Source organism: Amphiprion ocellaris, chromosome 3, assembly GCF_022539595.1.
Source record: "Amphiprion ocellaris isolate individual 3 ecotype Okinawa chromosome 3, ASM2253959v1, whole genome shotgun sequence".
Classification (NCBI taxonomy): Eukaryota; Metazoa; Chordata; class Actinopteri; family Pomacentridae; genus Amphiprion; species Amphiprion ocellaris.
This window is the reverse complement of record NC_072768.1, coordinates 29020027-29037707: the sequence shown is the minus strand read 5'-3', so window position 1 is coordinate 29037707 and position 17681 is coordinate 29020027. Positions and strand designations below refer to the sequence as shown.

The window sequence follows — 17681 nt, the reverse complement described above, 5'->3', positions numbered from 1 at the left end:
AGTGGGCTTTTTAAGTAAAGGTTTGATTACAGCAACCTTAAAAGCCTGTGGTACATAACCTGTTACTAGAGAGAGATTAATCAGATCTAACATTGAGGAATTAATTAAAGGTAAAGCCTCCTTGAACAGTCTAGTTGGGATAGGATCTAAAAGACATGTTGATGGTTTGGATGTAGAAACTATTGAAATGAGTTCACAGAGATGTATGGGGGTGAAAAATTCTAAATATCCATCTGGTCTTACAGCCAATTCTAAAGTATCTGTACTCGATGATACATCTGTGACATTTGCCGGAAGGGCCAGATTAATTTTTTCTCTAATCGTAATAATTTTATTTGTAAAGAAGCTCATGAAGTTGTTACTGCTCAAAGCTAAAGGAATACAAGTTTCAACAGAGCTCTGACTCTTTGTCAGCCTGGCTACAGTGCTGAAGAGAAACCTAGGGTTGTTCTTGTTTTCCTCTATTAAAGATGAATAATATGTTGTCCTGGCATTACGAAGAGCTTTTTTATAAATTACTAGACTTTTTTTCCAAGCTACATAAACTTCCTCTAAATTAGTGGAGTACCACTTCCTTTCCAGCTTTCGGGACGCCTGCTTTAAAGTCCGCAGCTGGGAATTATACCAAGGAGCAGGTCCTCTCTGAGATAGAACTTTCTTTTTTACAGGTGCAACACTATCAAGTGTTGTACGCAGTGAGGCTGCAGCATTATTAACAATATAATCCACTTCTGTGGGGGTAAAATTATAATATTTCCCTTCCATTATATCAGTAAGTGGTGCTGGACTAAATAGAGAGGGTATTATTTCCTTAAATTTAGTCACCAAATTGTGAGACAGACATCTACTGTAATGATATTTATTCTTAACTCCTATACAATCTATTGTTGTAAATTGAAATGTTATCATAAAATGGTCAGAAAGAAGAGGGTTCCGGGGAAATACTGTTAACTGTTTGATTTCTATGCCATAAGTCAGAACGAGGTCAAGGGTATGATTAAAACTCACACCAGCACAGGTGCTTTATAGGTAATCTGTGGGGCTTGACTGGACAAGCCGATGTGTCTTAAAGAAGTATTCACATACCTTCATGAGTAGGGGGGTCATTCCCCTTACATATGAAATATGTAACTGGGTGGAGAGATAGTCTCTTCACTCAGAAAACCAAGGTTACAGTGTAACCATACGTTCTTGTCTGTGGAGTCTCTCAGCTGTCAGTGAGGATCTGTGTTTCTTCAGCTGTCCCTTGAATTAAATATTGCTTAAATGTTATTTTCAATGCACAGTATCAATCAGAAGAATAGAACAAAGTTGCACAACAGGTAACAAAGACAAGACAATAATTCAGAAGTACACAGTCAGCAATCCAACATTAAATAACAATATGAATTTATAAAAATTTACTTTGACTCCATTCAAACTTCTTTGCCAATGAGCCATAAAAAATACACTGAGGTCATTAGATACACACAAAATTACTTATATCCCTGCATAACCACTATAGAACTGTCAGAGTGGCAGATTTGAAAAAGTCTTGCTGTGATAAGGCTGCTCTCGGCGGGCTATTGTGAACGCTGACCGCCTGTTAATCTGGATAGCGCATAATGTGTGCTGGCTGTGTAACTGGGACACTCAGATCTCCAAAATCATTGGAACAAATTTTTAAGCAGGCTCTATTTTGATAAATTGACCACAGATTTGACGTTCATAAAACTACTTCCTCAGCTAAAATAATCTCAAAACTACAATCTGTGTTACAATGACAATGGTATTTACAAAAAACTTGTATTACATTTAAAAATTTTCTCCTTTGCTTTTGCCGCTGGCTGGCACGAAATGCATCATGGGATACTTGGCCTCCCCAAGTGCACACAAGTCTGGTCTTGATGCATCCTCGATAATGTAGGCAGAGCAAGAGCACATCCAGCATATTGAGAAACAACCCTGCATGCCAGCCCTTGTTTTCCCCACCTTCTGACTCATGTGATTGGGCCACCACCCGGTTCCCTCCAACTTCATCCTATCAACTGCAATCGTCATCACACCTTGAGTATAAATCCACAGCCTACCTCACAGTCAGGGTGGCTGGAATTTAATATGAACAGTTCTACCTTGTGCCTCCTGTGTCTTTGTGTTTGTGTGTATAGATTGTAACTTCGGTTCGCTGCTTAGTGTTATCACCTTAATGAGCAAGTTACTTGTCTTTGTGGATTGTGGCTTTGGGTGGCAGCTGTTCATTTAGTGGAGAGGTTACTTGAGTACTGTATGTTCTGTAGCGCCCAAGGGGTGGTGATTCACATTGATGTATGTGTTTTGAGGCATGTGTTTAGTTAGTTCTGTGTAATCCGCACTCACTTTTTCCTTTTGTCGGTTGTTGGTGTTTCTACTGTGTTTAAGTTTGGCTAAGGAGTTAGTTGTGTTGTTTTTGTTTAGCTAGTTTGCTACCTCTGTTAGCCTTCATTTGGTTTTGTTTGTTTCTTTGATTTAGCAACATCCACCAGCCCTGTTTTTTTTTTTTTTTTGTATGATCACTAAGTCTAGAGTTAGACACCTGCACTGAATTGGCTCCACCCTGACCAAGGAAAAGTACAGTCATTCTTCATGACATGCTCCACCCTTTGTCAAAGATTTTGCTCCACAGTCACCTGACCTGACTTCATCCCCACTGAACAATCGTTGGCCACAAAAATCTGAAAAAGGCCTAATTTCCTGACAAGACAGTCTTTGAATCCTTGATTATACTGGGATAACATGACTTATCAGGTTTATAAAAAAAACTGTGGTATCAATGCAGCTCCAATTTTCAGAGATTCAACTTTTCATTGAAATTTTTAAGCTGATATTATCATTTGACCTGGGTGGAAGTGATCCAAGTGGTAAACCAATTGGTAACCTGTAAGGTTCCCCATTCCTGTCACATCCAAATGTCCTTGGGCAAGAAACTGAAACTGAAATTGCTCCTGATGGCAGGCAAGCACCTTGCATGGCAACTCTGTCACCATTGGTGTGTGAATGGGTGAATGACAAACACATTGCAAAGCACTATGCAAGCCATTTACCTCACTGTATATCTGAAAGTGTGTGTTTTCTCAGTTGAAATTTTCTGGTAATAGTTGATCCATCCATCCATCCATCCATTATCTATACACCGCTTAATCCTCACTAGGGTCACGGGGGGGAATGGGGCTGGAGTCTATCCCAGCTGACTCAGGCGAAGGCAGGGGACACCCTAGACAGGTCGCCAGTCTGTCGCAGGGCTACATACAATCACTCTCACATTCACACCTACGGGCAATTTAGAATGATCAATTAACCTTTAATATTTTTGGACTGTGGGAGGAAGCCAGAGTACCCGGAGAGAACCCACGCATGCACAGGGAGAACATGCAAACTCCATGCAGAAAGATCCCGGGAAAGCCGGGACGCGAACCAGGGATCTTCTCACTGCAAGGCGAAAGTGCTAACCACTACACCACTTTGCAGCCCATAATAGTTGATACTCTTATTATTTATGACAATAATATATTCGCTATATATTGCTGACATATAAGAATTGTCAAACTGTCTACTTGATCAAGAAATACAGCATTCAGTTGAGCAGATGTATATCAATTCATCCAAGGTTTTGAAAGCACTTTATTGAGGGAGAAAACATGTGCAGTGGTACTGAAGCAAAAAGGCAGCCTGTGTATTCTAAATAAGACTGAGACTTGTTTCACAGTTGCTTGCTTCCCTTGCTTCTAAATCAGGTAGAGGAATAGAATAGAATAGAATAGAATAGAATAGAATAGAATAGAATAGAATAGAATAGAATAGCCACTTTACTGTCTAACAGAACATGCAGTATCTGGTGCACGTTGAATGATATTTTGATGCAAAAGCTTGCATTGGACTAGTAAAAAACAAAACAAAAATTCTATTATAAAAATTACACACACACACACACACATATCCACACACATTTATTTCACATGATTCGATAGTAGTAGTTTTCCTGCAGTGAAATTTAGCAGCAGTATTGCATGGAGACACATTGAAAGTAGCAGCTGTTACAATTCACAGTGAACCATGGGTGCCCCTGCCCAGAAAGATTATTGTGAATTTAAGAGTTTGATGGCTTGGGGGATGAAACTGTTAAGGAACCTGGCTGTTCTCGTTCTGATGCTGCAGAACCTCCTCCCAGAGGGGAGCAGGGAGAACAGTCCATGGTGGGGGAGTGTGGAGTCTTTGATGATGTTGCTTGTTCTGCTGAGACAGTGTTTGTGTGCAACATCCTGGAGGACGGAACAAAAGTCCCGATGATCTACTGTGCCACCCTCACTACGCTCTGCAGCAACTTCCTATCTGAGGCCCTGGAGCTGCCAAACCAGATGGAGATGCAGCTGGTCAGCATGCTCTCTATGGTGCCTCTGTAGAAGGTGGTCAGGATGGGAAGGTACAGCTGTGCTCTCTTCATCCACCACAGGAAGTTCAGATGTTGCTGAGCCCGTTTAACTAGAAATTATTTGTGCAATGACCAGTCCAGACTGTCCGTTATGTGCACCCCCAGAAATTTGGTGCTGCTGACCAACCCAACAGCTTTAATGTCTATGACGAGCGGTGAATGGCTGGGCCGATTCCTCCTGAAGTCGATAATCATGTCTTCTCAATATTCAGGATCAGATTGTTCACCGAGCACCAGTCTGCCAGCCGCTTCACCTCCTCTCTGTAGGACGTTGTTGCCCCAAATGAGACCTACTACTGTTGTGTCATCTGCATACTTAATGATGTGATTTGAGGCATATGCAGAGCAGCAGTCATGTGTCAGCAGTGTGAACAGTAGTGAGCTCAGAACACATTGCTGTGTGGATCTGACTGAGGCAGAGATGGAGCTGGAGATGGTGTTTCTCATTCTTATTGACTGTGGTCTGTTGGTAAATCTAGCAGTCGGTTGTGCATGGGGGTGCTGATACCCAGTGGACTTAGTTTGCTTACTAGCTGCTGGGGGATGATCGTGGTGTTAAATGCTGAACTGAAGTCAGCAAGCAGCATTCTCACGTGGGTGTTTATGTCCTCCAAATGTGCCAGGCTCAGATGGAGAGCAGAGGAGGTTGCATCCTCGTTGGAGCAATTCAGCCGGTAAGCAAACTGGTGTGGGTCAAGTCCACAGGGCAGTGTGGAGACGATCCTTTACCAGCCTCTCAAAGCACTGGGTGTTTGTATCGCACAAAAACGATCCCATGTTGTCACGAGCTCATGCAGCCGCAGCCGAGCAGGGCGCTGTCATCTTCTTCAAAAAAAGAAAAAAGTACAGGTACAGGTGAACTTAAATTCTTTCTTTATGTACTGTACTATTATATTCTCCTTCAATGTCAAATTAGTTTAAACAGTTGTATACAAATACTGTACTGTACAATACAGCCTTATTTTCAGTTATAATGAATGAACTCGGACAGACCATTGTCTATCCACATATTACGCATTCAATCACAACATAATCTTCTGAAGTATCTATTCAGCAACAAACTGTTATTGAGCTCAGACAACCCTGACTGATCACACACTATCATCTGCTAAATTGCTCTCTGAATACCATGCATATTGAAATCACTGACACTCAGAAATGCAATTATGGCCCTTAACAACATTACAGTTTTCACTAATGACCTCTGTAGATGACATAATTGCCCAGCTGTCACTATCACTGACAGAGATAGAGAGATTGTTATGGTGGGTGAAGAGGACACACATAAGCGCAGTTTTAATATAGTCAGGAGTTGTAGTGACTAGTGAGTGGTAAAGTGCCACTGAGTGGTTAAACTCAGCTCTTGTGTTGATTCACAAGTTGTCAAACTTTTTGAACTCCAGTTCTCTACATTCCATATGTCAACAGGCAAAATGAATTCTGTTTTATTCATTTCTGTCTCTCTGCAGGCAATCGTCCCTGTATTGTGCTGACAAGCCGTGTGCATCCTGGTGAGTCCAATGCCAGCTGGGTGATGAAGGGCACTCTGGAGTTTCTGTGCAGTAGTGACCTGGTGGCCCAGAGTCTGAGGGAGGCCTTTGTCTTCAAGATTATCCCCATGCTCAACCCAGATGGAGTCATCAATGGAACGTAAGTAGTGGGCATGAACAGTGTTGGATACAAGACACTTGACTTAGATTAGATGTTATTAACATGTTAGTGCAGCAAAGACAGATAAAGTAATAACAGCAAGACTCCTGTTTGCTGACTTCTCCTCGGCATAGAACACCCTCCAGCCTCACAGCCTGGCTCACAAACTCTCCTCCCTCTTCCCCATTCTGCGATTACTGGACTTTTTAACCCACAGATCACAGAGAGTGCGGGTCAACAACACCTTCTCTGATCTACAACACATCTCTACTGGTTCCCCCTCTCTCCGCTACTCTTCATCCTCTACACAGATGACTGCAGATCCCGCTGCCCAATTCCCACCTGGTCAAATATGCTGACAACACAGTCCTCCTGTCTCTGCTGTCAGGGTCTTCTCAGTCCCACAGCTCATTCCCCTAGGAGCTTGTGGACTGGTGTGACAACTCTTGTCTGGAGCTCAATGTTAAATAAACCAAGGAGATGGTGATGACCTTTTCCAACAAGCAGATGGCGCTGGCTACAGCTGTCACCACCACCATCCATGGAATGCCTGTTGGGCTTGTGAAGGAGTATAAATATCTCGGTACCATCTTTGACAGCCAGCTGAAATTCTCCTCTACCACAGAGGAGATTATCAGAAAATGTCACCAGAGGAAGTATCTCCTAAAGAAGCTCAACTCTTTTGGAGTAAGTAAGAACATTCTCCAGACATTCTATTACTCCTTCATTGAGAGCACCATCACCTTCTCTGTTACCTGCTGGTTCTACTCCATCAGTCTCCAGAACAGAAACCGCCTGCAGAGGACTGTCACTGTCTGCTCAAAAATTATAGGACTTCGTCTCAGAACTCTGTCTGCAGTATACGAACATTTAACATGTAGACTGGCAAACCGGATCATCCGTGACCCCTCGCATTCTCTCTTCTCAGCATTTGAGTGGCTTCGTTCTGGTCAGCGGCTACGCTGCCCTGCACATGCAGGACACAGAGCAGAAGGGCTACCTTTGTACCCAGGGCGGTCCTACTCCTCAACTCATGAACCATAACCCCCACTGCCTGCTCTACATGCCTCTTTAATTGCACCCTGGGGATAGATAAAGTTTTCTGAATCTGAATAACAGAAATGTAGGAGATTACCAAATTAGATTAAGATTGACTGAACTGACAAGTAGTCTGAAGTTGTTATGACTCAGTCTGCTTGCTAAGGACCAGTTATGTTCAGGTAGCTTTGTCAAACATGTAGTCAAAAATCAATTCTAGATCAAAAGTTGGAGTCTTCAAAAAGTTCTCAAGAAAGAGTCTTCAAGCAGTCTTCAGAGTCTAATGTAAATAATGTTTATTCAATATTGAGGCTGTAAGAACAAACATGAGCAAAATCTCAAGAATTTAACTGACTACACAAAGCATTACATCGTCTTATATATCTATGCAAACTCCTAAACACTACACTCTTCTATTCTGGAAAGCCACAACCCATCATCTTAAGACCCAATCAGGATGTATATAGCACTATTTCTGCTTAGCTCACTGTGACCTTGTTTCAACTCATGAGTACAGATGAAGAGAGGTCTTGCACTTCTGGTCTTAACACCTTATATGGTCTCCATGGGATTCCACTGGGTTGCAGTTTTCACAGGATTATTTAGTGTATGCATGAATTCAGTTGACACTGGCTTTCCAGTTTTATCATTCTATGTTCTAAAATCTGATTTACACATCCTATTCACCTGGTTTTAACATTTCTTCAATCTTAAAATGCCACAAGAAAGTTTATATGTGGAAACTGGTAAACTGCAAGGGAAACTAAAGATTTTTTTGTTTTTACCTTTATTCCATAACGATATTTTCAGGGTTAGATTTTCCATCATTTTATATGATACTGTCAGATTATTTGTAATTGCCTTTATATCAAGGAAAAAAATCCCATAATGAAATTATATTTTTATATGTATCTCACCACAGAATGCTGGCAGTAGAGATGCCTTCCTTTTTTTTGATTTAACCTTTATTTAAACAGGAGAAATACCATTGAGATTAAGAACCTCTTTTTCAAGGAAATCCTGGCCAATATAGGCAGCAGCAAAAACAAAACACGGTTTTAAAATTACACAGTCAAAACATAATTAAAATATGAACAACAAAAGCAAAACAAAAAGCAAAACAATAAAACAAAACTATAAAAAATTTACAGAAATTTACAAGCAAGTTATGAAAAACAAGTGCATGTTGTAGAAATGGCCTCAAGAATTCACAGTTTAGATTTAAAAGCACTCAAGCGAGTGAAAATCAGAGCTTTTCAACAGATGTACAGTTGTATAATTTTGCATATGAACATATGCTCTACTGTTCAGCCAGAGGTAATGTTATTATTCAAAGGTGATACATGTTTGAATCTTTTGACATTTACAGTGGCGGAAATAAGTATTTGATCCCCCGCTGATTTTGAAAGTTTTCAAAGTAAGAAATAAATGAACAGTCTCTGATTTTTATGGCAGCTTTATTTTAACAGTGACAGAAAAAATATTAAAAAAACCTGAGAAAATTACGTGAAACGAATAATAAATATTAAATTGAGGGAAATACAGACGTGGACAAAATTGTTGGTACCCCTCAGTTAATGAAAGAAAAACCCACAATTGTCACATAAATAATTTGAATCTGACAAAAGTAATAATAAATAAAAATTCTATGAAAATTAAGCAATGAAAATCAGGCATTGCTTTTGAACCGCGGTTTAACAGAATTATTTTAAAAAATAGAATCATGAAACAAGCCTGGACAAAAATGATGGTACCTCAAGAAAAGACTGAAAATAATGTGACCACAGGGACATGTTCAATCAAGGTGTGTCGTCTAATTAGCATCACAGGTGTCTACAAACTTGTAATCAGTCAGTCAGCCTATTTATAGGGTTACAGTAGTCACTGTGCTGTTTGGTGACATGGTGTGTACCACACTAAACATGGACCAGAGGAAGCCAAGGAGAGAGTTGTCTCAGAAGATTAGAAAGAAAATTATAGACAAGCATGTTAAAGGTAAAGGTTATAAGACCATCTCCAAGCAGCTTGATGTTCCTGTGACTACAGTTGCACATATTATTCAGAAATTTAAGATCCATGGGACTGTAGCCAACCTCCCTGGACGTGGCTGCAGGAGGAAAATTGATGACAAATGGAAGAGATGGATAATACGAATGGTAACAAAAGAGCCCAGAACAACCTCTAAAGACATTAAAGGTGAACTCCAAGGTCAAGGTACATCAGTGTCAGATTGCACCATCCGTCGTTGTTTGAGCCAAAGTGGACTTCATGGGAGACGACTAAGGAGGACACCATTGTTGAAAACAAATCATAAAAAAGGCAGACTGGAATTTGCCAAACTGCATGCTGACAAGCCACAAAGCTTCTGGGAGAATGTCCTATGGACAGACGAAACAAAACTGGAAAACATTGGACTATTCTGAAGTGGCCTTCTATGAGCCCTGACCTAAATCCTATTGAACATCTGTGGAAGGAGCTGAAATATGCCATCTGGAGAAGGCATCCTTCAAACCTGAGACAACTGGAGCTTTCTGCTCATGAGGAGTGGACCAGAATACCTGCTGAGAGGTGCAGAAGTCTCATTGACAGTTACAGAAATCGCTGGATTGCAGTGATTGCCTCAAAAGGTTGTGCATCACAATATTACGTTAAGGGTACCATCATTTTTGTCCAGGCTTGTTTCATGAGTTTATTTTTTAAAAATATGTCTGTTAAACCACAGTTGAAAAGCAATGTCTGATTTTCATTGGTTAATTTTCATAGAATGTTTATTTATTATTACTCTTGTCAGATTCAAATTATTTCTGTGACCATTGTGGGTTTTTCTTTCATTAACTGAAGGGTACCAACAATTTTGTCCACATGTGTAAGTATTTGACCCCTAAGCAAAACATGATTTAATACTTGGTGGCAAAACCCTTGTTGGCAAGCACAGCAGTCAGACGTTTCTTGTAGTTGCTTACTAGGTTGGCACACACATCAGGAGTAATTTTAGTCCACTCCTCTCTGCAGATCATCTCCAAATCCTGGAGGTTTTGAGGTTGGCGTTTGGAAACTCAAAGCTTCAGCTCTCTCCATAGATTTTCTATAGGATTAAGATCAGGAGACTGGCTAGGCCATTCCATGACCTTGATGTGCTTCTTATGGAGCCACTCCTTTGTTTCCTTGGCTGTATGTTTTGGGTCGTTGTCGTGCCGGAAGACCCATCCATGACCCATTTTCAGTTTCCTGGCAGAGGCAAGGGGGTTGTCACCCAAGATTTTGCGATACATGACCCCGTTCATCTTCCCATCAATGTGGTGAAGTCGACCTGTCCCCTCAGAAGAGAAACACCCCCAAAGCATAATGCTTCCACCGCCATGCTTGATGGTGGGGATGGTGTTCTTGGGGTCATATTCAGCATTTCTCTTCCTCCAAACACTTCGAGTTCAGTTGAGGCCAGAGAGCTCGATTTTGGTCTCATCTGACCACAGCATCTTCTCCCAGTCTCTCTCGGAGTCATTAATATGTTCATTGGCAAACTTGTTGTGGGCCTGGATGTGAGCCTTCTTGAGCAGAGGGACCTTGCGCGCACTGCAGGATTTTAAACCATTGCGTCTCAGTATATTACCAATGGTTTTCTTGGTGACTGTGGTCCCAGCTGCCTTGAGATCATTAACCAGCTCCTCCCGTGTAGTTCTTGGCTGACCTCTAACCTTTCTCATGATCATTGAGTCCCCACGAGGTGATATCTTGCATGGAGCCCCCAGCCTAGATCGACTGACAGTCATGTTGTACTTCTTCCACTTCCGAATAATTGCACCAACAGTTGTCACCTTCTCATTCAGCTTCTTACTTATGGTTTTTAGCCCATTCCAGCCTTGTGTAGGTTAACAATTTTGTCCCTGACAACTTTAGACAGCTCGTTGGTCTTGCCCATGGTGAAGATGTTGGAGTGTCACTGAGTCTGTGGGCAGGTGGCTTTTTATACAGGTGACAATTTGGGACAGGTGTTTCTCATGCAGGTAATGACTTCACTGAGATTAGGAGTATGTCAGTGGTCTGTGGGAGCCAACATTGCTCATGGGTGGTAGGAGATCAAATACTTATTTCCCTCAATGAAATGCAGTTTTTTTTAATATTATGTAATTTTCTAGATTTTCTTCTTGATATTCTATCTCTCATTGTTAAAATAAAGCTACCATAAAAATCATAGACTGTTTAATTATTTGTCAGTGTGCAAACTTTCAAAATCAGTGGGGGATCAAATACTTATTTCCTCCACTGTAGGTGACATTGCACCAGATGTAGTCACCTTTGTCTGTAAATTGTTATTTGTAGCTTATTTTGTTATCACTCTAAACATAGAATTAACTGAAATGGTTATTGTGTTATATAGTTATATCCACAACCACAAACAAAAAAAAAAACTGGAAAAGATTGGAGCATGTCTACAGTTTATGTTATAGTATTTTTCATTAATTTGGATGATTTCTTACTCTTTAATCAAATGTATTTTACAACTAGCCAGCACCATAACAGTGATGCTTAGTTAGTACAAATATTCAGTTTTTGCTGTGTGTCTTTTCAGGAATCGCTGTGATGTGAACAGTGAGGATTTGAATCGTCAGTGGTGTAAACCAGACCCTGTCCTGAGTCCAACAATCTACCACACCAAAGGCTTCCTCTACTACCTCAACAGCATAGGACGGACTCCACTGGTGAGATGTTTTATGCTTGTTAGTGACAGACAGAGAGACAGACAGACAGACCTCAGAGGCCTTGGAATCAAAAGTGTTGACATTTTAGCTCGGATTACATTTTGGTCAAACCTGATTTTAATGGTATACATGAGGACATGATCAGGTTCATGTGACTTGTGAGTACCATAACATCACACACTGATATTTCATGTTTAGATGAATTATGAAACTCATGGATACACAAAATGTATACGTGTCTTATAAAGACCAGGGGGGGGGGGTCTACATTTTCAACTTAGCTCCTGTTACAAATATCCATATAATAGGCATGGGTGTCTAATAGTCATGCTGACCAGTCAAGTGACCTCTGACAGAAATGTCAGATATTCACATGGTAACACAACACAGTAAAAATGAGCTGTGTAGAGACATGGCTCAAAAATAAGGTCAGTGTACTTTTTTTTGCGTATTATTCTATTGCATTTATGAATTTTGTCATAAATGTTCCTGTGAATAAAAACATAGAACACTTTCTGCCTTTCCTACATTTTTAATTTCTGGCAGAATTTGTAAATTATACCCAGAATAGAACACAGACAATACTGAAATGCTGTCACTTGCCTCCCACAATCATTTACAAAAGTCATGGACTGATAATAAATTGACTTCAACAGATATTGTATCATACCTGCACTACAGTTTGCATTTTAAAGTTCTATCTATTCATCTTCCTTTTTAATGCCATGATTCTTTTGCGAGTGTAGTATTTCACGACAACCCAGTCTCTGTCTTTCAGAGCTACTGGCTCTGACTGGAGACAGGGCTTGCAGTCCTTTTCACCAGGTACTTTGCATCTCGTTATGAAATGCAACATGCACCGCTCAACAGCCTTCTTCACTTCACTCTTCACTTCTTCACCTGTCCATTTGCTCCTCACCTTCCCAGCTGTCATAAATGGAACCAAAAGAAAATCTCTTAACAATGGAAGAATAGCTCTGCTAATGTGAGAAATGTAGCACAGAATAGAACGTATTCTATTTAGCAATGTGAATACAACATGCTCTTTAACTTTGCTTTTCATTTGATGTATCCAGTTGAAGTGCTGTGTTCCTGCTGGGAATCTAAAAAAATGAATTAGAATATGTATTATGATAAAAACATGCATTCACATGCTTCCATTCTAGAGAAGAACAAACTTTTCTTTTCATCACAAATGCATTCACTTCAAGCATTTTATATTTGAATGCCTTTTATATTTTGCCATTTATTGGCTGAGTATTAGTGATGTTTTTGTTGTCCAGTTTGGTTGAGGCAGAAGTGCCTTCCATGTTTTTTAGGGTGGTTGAATTAGGTGTGTGACTTGAGTCCCCAGAAGTCTCAGTTCTTGAGCTCATGAAAAGTAACTGAAATATGAGCATAATGCAACTGGTTTGTTCGTTTTTTTTTTTTTTTGTTTGCGTTGTAAGTAACCTCAGTGTCAGGTGGCATGCAGTTCTCTACATTTGATATGAATATTTTTAATGTAAACATAATCTGACTATAAATTGAGTAATGTAGAACTACTCATCACAATGGTATTGTTTAGCTGTTTAGATTTAGCTGCCAAATTGTCATATCTGAGCTGTGTCCATTCACGAGCCTCCTCCTCTGTCACTGACTTGCAGACCACAACACTAAGTTAGGGTTGTAGCCTTGTACTCCTCTGCATTGATGACTCTCACCAGTGCTGTTTCTGATGTATTTCAAATCCTGACTGAAACTCTTCAAACCAACCATTTTTGTGCAGATAGTCACATACTTGGCTCTGCAATATGTAGCCTGCTAATAAGGACCTCATGTTTAATACTGGAGTGTCAATTAAAGGAAAGGCATCCTTAAACAGTCAGGTTGGGATGGGGTCTAACAAAAAAGTTGCTCGTTTAGAAAAATCCACTATCGACGTGAGCTCTGAGAGATTTACAGTAGAGAAGTAGTCTAAATAACAGCCTACAAATTCAGTGAGAAATTCTATAACATTTTTAAGGCTTTGCTGCCATACATTAAGATTTTAATGTAGCTATTAGAGAAAAGCCCCTCCTCCTTCTTTCCTTTGTCATATTGCAAGTCTTAACTGTTAGGGTCTAATTTTACATCAGAGAAAATACTGTACTGTTCAAGTTAGAAGTAATGCATTACTGTAAGGTGGTATAATCTTGAGCCATTTGACATTTACATGATATCGCACATTGTACTCACTTATGTTGTGTGCTGTAACTCTGTCTCTGTTCCAGGTTTTCTGTGACTACCATGGCCACTCTAGAAAGAAGAATGTGTTTCTGTATGGCTGCAGCATTAAGGAAACTCTCTGGCAGTCTGGCTCTGCCATTGACACTGTAGGACTGAAAGAGGACCCTGGTTATAGGGTAAAATGCACACTACATGTAGAGTCAAGTTGGCCATAGAGGGCTCAGTTGAAAATGCTGCCTGGTCATCTTTTTATGTCCTAGTGGTGATCTTGCAATAGTCCAATTTAGTTTCTGAAATCAAGGTCTTTCTTTTTGCCAATCTCTGTCTTTCTCTAGACCATTCCAAAGACATTGGATCGTATCGCGCCAGCCTTTTCTTTCAACAGCTGCAACTATTTGGTAATAGTTCAATTAATAACAGTACTTTTCAGATTCAAAAATATTACACACAATCTGTAGCTTAGTTATTACTGAAATATTTGTTATATGGACTGTCATTCTCCTCCTTCTCGATACTGCACATCAAAATGTACATGTATTATCTATCCTGTGTTTATCATTATCTTCTAATTATTACCATGATTAGTCTTATCATTATCACTACCACCATCACCTTAATCATCATCATCCTCATGGTAATATCTAGCATCAAGTTGTGTATAGTGTTTAAAATAAAGCCAAATTCGTTTGCCTGCATTTCTTTACAGTAGAGTGACAAAAAAAGATTGTAATAGTGAAACTAAATATATTAGAGCTGCCTCCATGTTGCACTCAAGATTGAATTCAGATTTTACCTTGTTAGGTGGAGAAGTCTCGTTCTGCTACCGCCAGGGTCGTTGTCTGGAGGGAAATGGGTGTTCTGAGAAGTTATACCATGGAGAGTACCTACAATGGCTGTGACCAGGGAATATACAAGGTTTGTGCATACATGTGTGATTGTGTGAAATGAGTCCAGAGACACAATATGAGGTCCACTGGTAACTAAAAGTAGTTCTTTTTGCTCTGGCCTCCAGTTTGTATGCAATGAACGTGTGATATGGGTGATTAATTTGTAGCTAGTTGATCCTGTTTGAGCAGGTCTACAAAACTTGGCTGAATGTGGTCAACCTTATTTGGTGTGTTATGAATATTATTTCCAAAATACAATAGATCACATAACAAACATATTTCTGACAAACTTCTGTCTTAATAAAAAGGTTGAAAAACCACCAGTCTCTATGGCATGATACTGATGTCATATGGGAAAAGAATCATCAAATATAGCTAAAACAGACCACACAACACATACTGTATGTTACTACATGATATCACTGATGAATAATATGACTGAGATTAAGTTGGATAGAATCATAAAATACCCTTTTAGAAATATATAAAATATTACAATAACATTAGACATGAAGCAAAAGAAATTAAACTTACTGTTAAGTCATAAAACATACGTGAAAAGAGATGTGAGATGAGCAAATTACATCCATCCACCCATCAGCTTGTTACGGTGCAGGGAAAATTTGAACCCAAAGTGAGAGATGGCCGGCAGACTGAAACCAAACAGGGTTTTATTCACGAAATGACCACACACTAATGAGTATGCCAGCTTAGGCCAGAACTCACTAATGGAGAGGGATGGGGGAGAGGCAGGCTCCCGGGGGGCGGTGGTCGAGAGGGAGGCGTGCGCCGGCGCTCACAACAGCTGGCGGAGCGCAGCAGCTTTGGCCAAGAACGACGCCGCGTCCTCCGGACCGCTGGAGCAGGGGGCCAGTCGGGCTCCTGGAAATCCGGCGGTCCGGAAGACACGTGCTCATGCCACAGGACGCCCAGCTGTGTGCATCAGCAGCTCCTGGGGAGGGTCGGGAACGGAGTTGGTCCGTGGGGGACACGTCGTCTTCTGGAGGACGGCTAGCCAAAACCTCAAACCGGAGGTTTGCTGGGGGGATCCATGGCCAGGTCCTCTACTCGAGGACCCCTGGGGGAGGGCAGGTTGCTCCGGTGTCTGCAGTAACACTGTGTCTCAGCCTGGAGACAACAATGATGAGCCGACACCACATGCCATGTGGGGCCGGTCTATATAGCGCGATGATTAGAATGAAATGCAGCTCAGTTGGTCCGACAGCTGCTCTGCATTCTCTCATCAGGGGACTGTGGCACAGCTAGACACCGCTTAGTCCTCATTAGGGTCATGGGGGGCTGGAGTCTGTCCCAGCTGACTTAGGGTGAAGGCAGGGGACACCCTGGACAGGTCACCAGTCTGTCACAGGGTCACATTACAAATATCAATACTGCAAATAATACATGACAAAGCACACATGAAATGATTACATCTGGGTCATAATTTCAGACATTTTATGCAAGATTTCCATGAGACAAGTGCATGTAATTTACAGAAATTTCACGTTATATAATATCGTAAACTTCATTTCATGTGTGATAAACTGAGACAGATAATGACAGTTTTGACAGTAACAATGCTTTAACAAATGTGTAAGAAGAAAAAAGTTATATACTATAGGCACGTGAAGTGTTATACAGTATTTGCATGTGAAATCATGAATCATTTGTTTTTGTTGTTACGATTGTTGTATATTTTGAACTGGTGTACAGATCACATTTGCCATGTTGTGTTGCTGAGTAACATGAAATATATTCATGACAAGGAAATCCAACGTGCAAAATCATTTAAGATACATATTAAGGCACTGTTACGGTTTCTAGGAGGCTCAGGAAAATAAAGTCTTATTTTACAGTAAAGAGATACAAGAATACAGGAACTATGAATGGTAGCCAAAAACTGCAACCGGAAAATAATCGGAAACTAAGAGTGTCAAAAACACAGACTATGAGCCGCCCTAACGGACGGGAGGATAACCACTCTAAACTAGAAGTCAGACATGGTAAACCCACAGAAGGTACCAATGAAGGCAGGCTTAACTAAGAAGAGAACAAAACCAAGAAATATTAATCTAGAGATTCACTAAACAGAAGACTGACACTAGCATTCACCAGGAAACATTTCTCAAGAATCTAAGATCCACTAAGACAAAGCAATACAAGATACGTAACCTGGGAAACACTCAAAACACAGTCCTAGAATACTCAGACTATACGAAACATGAACTACACTAGAGAACCTAAACAACATGAAGTCTGGATTTGCGGAAGACTGGGACTTAGCTGAGCGGAACTGATGAGGGGTCGGGGGTTAAGGAGTCAGGGTTTCTCCAGGCAGAGAGGGGCTGGTGTAGGGATCCAGAACGGCTGGAGGCACTATAGAGTAGAGACGGTGGGTGACTGGAGACTGCAGCAGCTGGGCTCCGAGTGAGGTGTCGGCGTGAAGAAGGGAGTAGTGGTAATGGACCTGGCAGGTGATACCCGGAGGGCTGGAGGGTGTTGAGGCTGGTGGAGAGCAGAGGAGCTGACTGAGTCGAGGAACAGAGGATCCAGGGAACAAACGAAGGCTGGCTGTGGCAGGTAAAAACCGGGAAGGCACGAGCAGGCAGGAATCCAAACTGGAAGGAAATAAACACAAGTTACTAAGAAGCTAAAAATCCAGGGAGCACAACAGAACTGAGCAGAAAACTAACTGTTGGTCGTTCACGGTCCGGCGACGAATGGTGAGTGGCGTCTGTATTTATATGTCTTGAT

General features: G+C 40.9%; 1 protein-coding gene across 3 annotated transcripts in view; it reads left to right on the top strand.

The window, feature by feature from the left end:
• The window catches only part of LOC111569377 (cytosolic carboxypeptidase 4), a 179964-nt gene that overhangs the window by 150783 nt on the left and 11500 nt on the right, over positions 1-17681 (top strand). For all 3 annotated transcript variants that reach the window (XM_055009139.1, XM_023271441.3, XM_055009140.1), the window contains 5 exons: positions 5914-6094; positions 11703-11832; positions 14085-14216; positions 14376-14438; positions 14842-14955. In XM_055009139.1, the coding sequence (XP_054865114.1) occupies positions 5914-6094; positions 11703-11832; positions 14085-14216; positions 14376-14438; positions 14842-14955 (620 nt within the window). The remainder of the gene's footprint in view (positions 1-5913; positions 6095-11702; positions 11833-14084; positions 14217-14375; positions 14439-14841; positions 14956-17681) is intronic.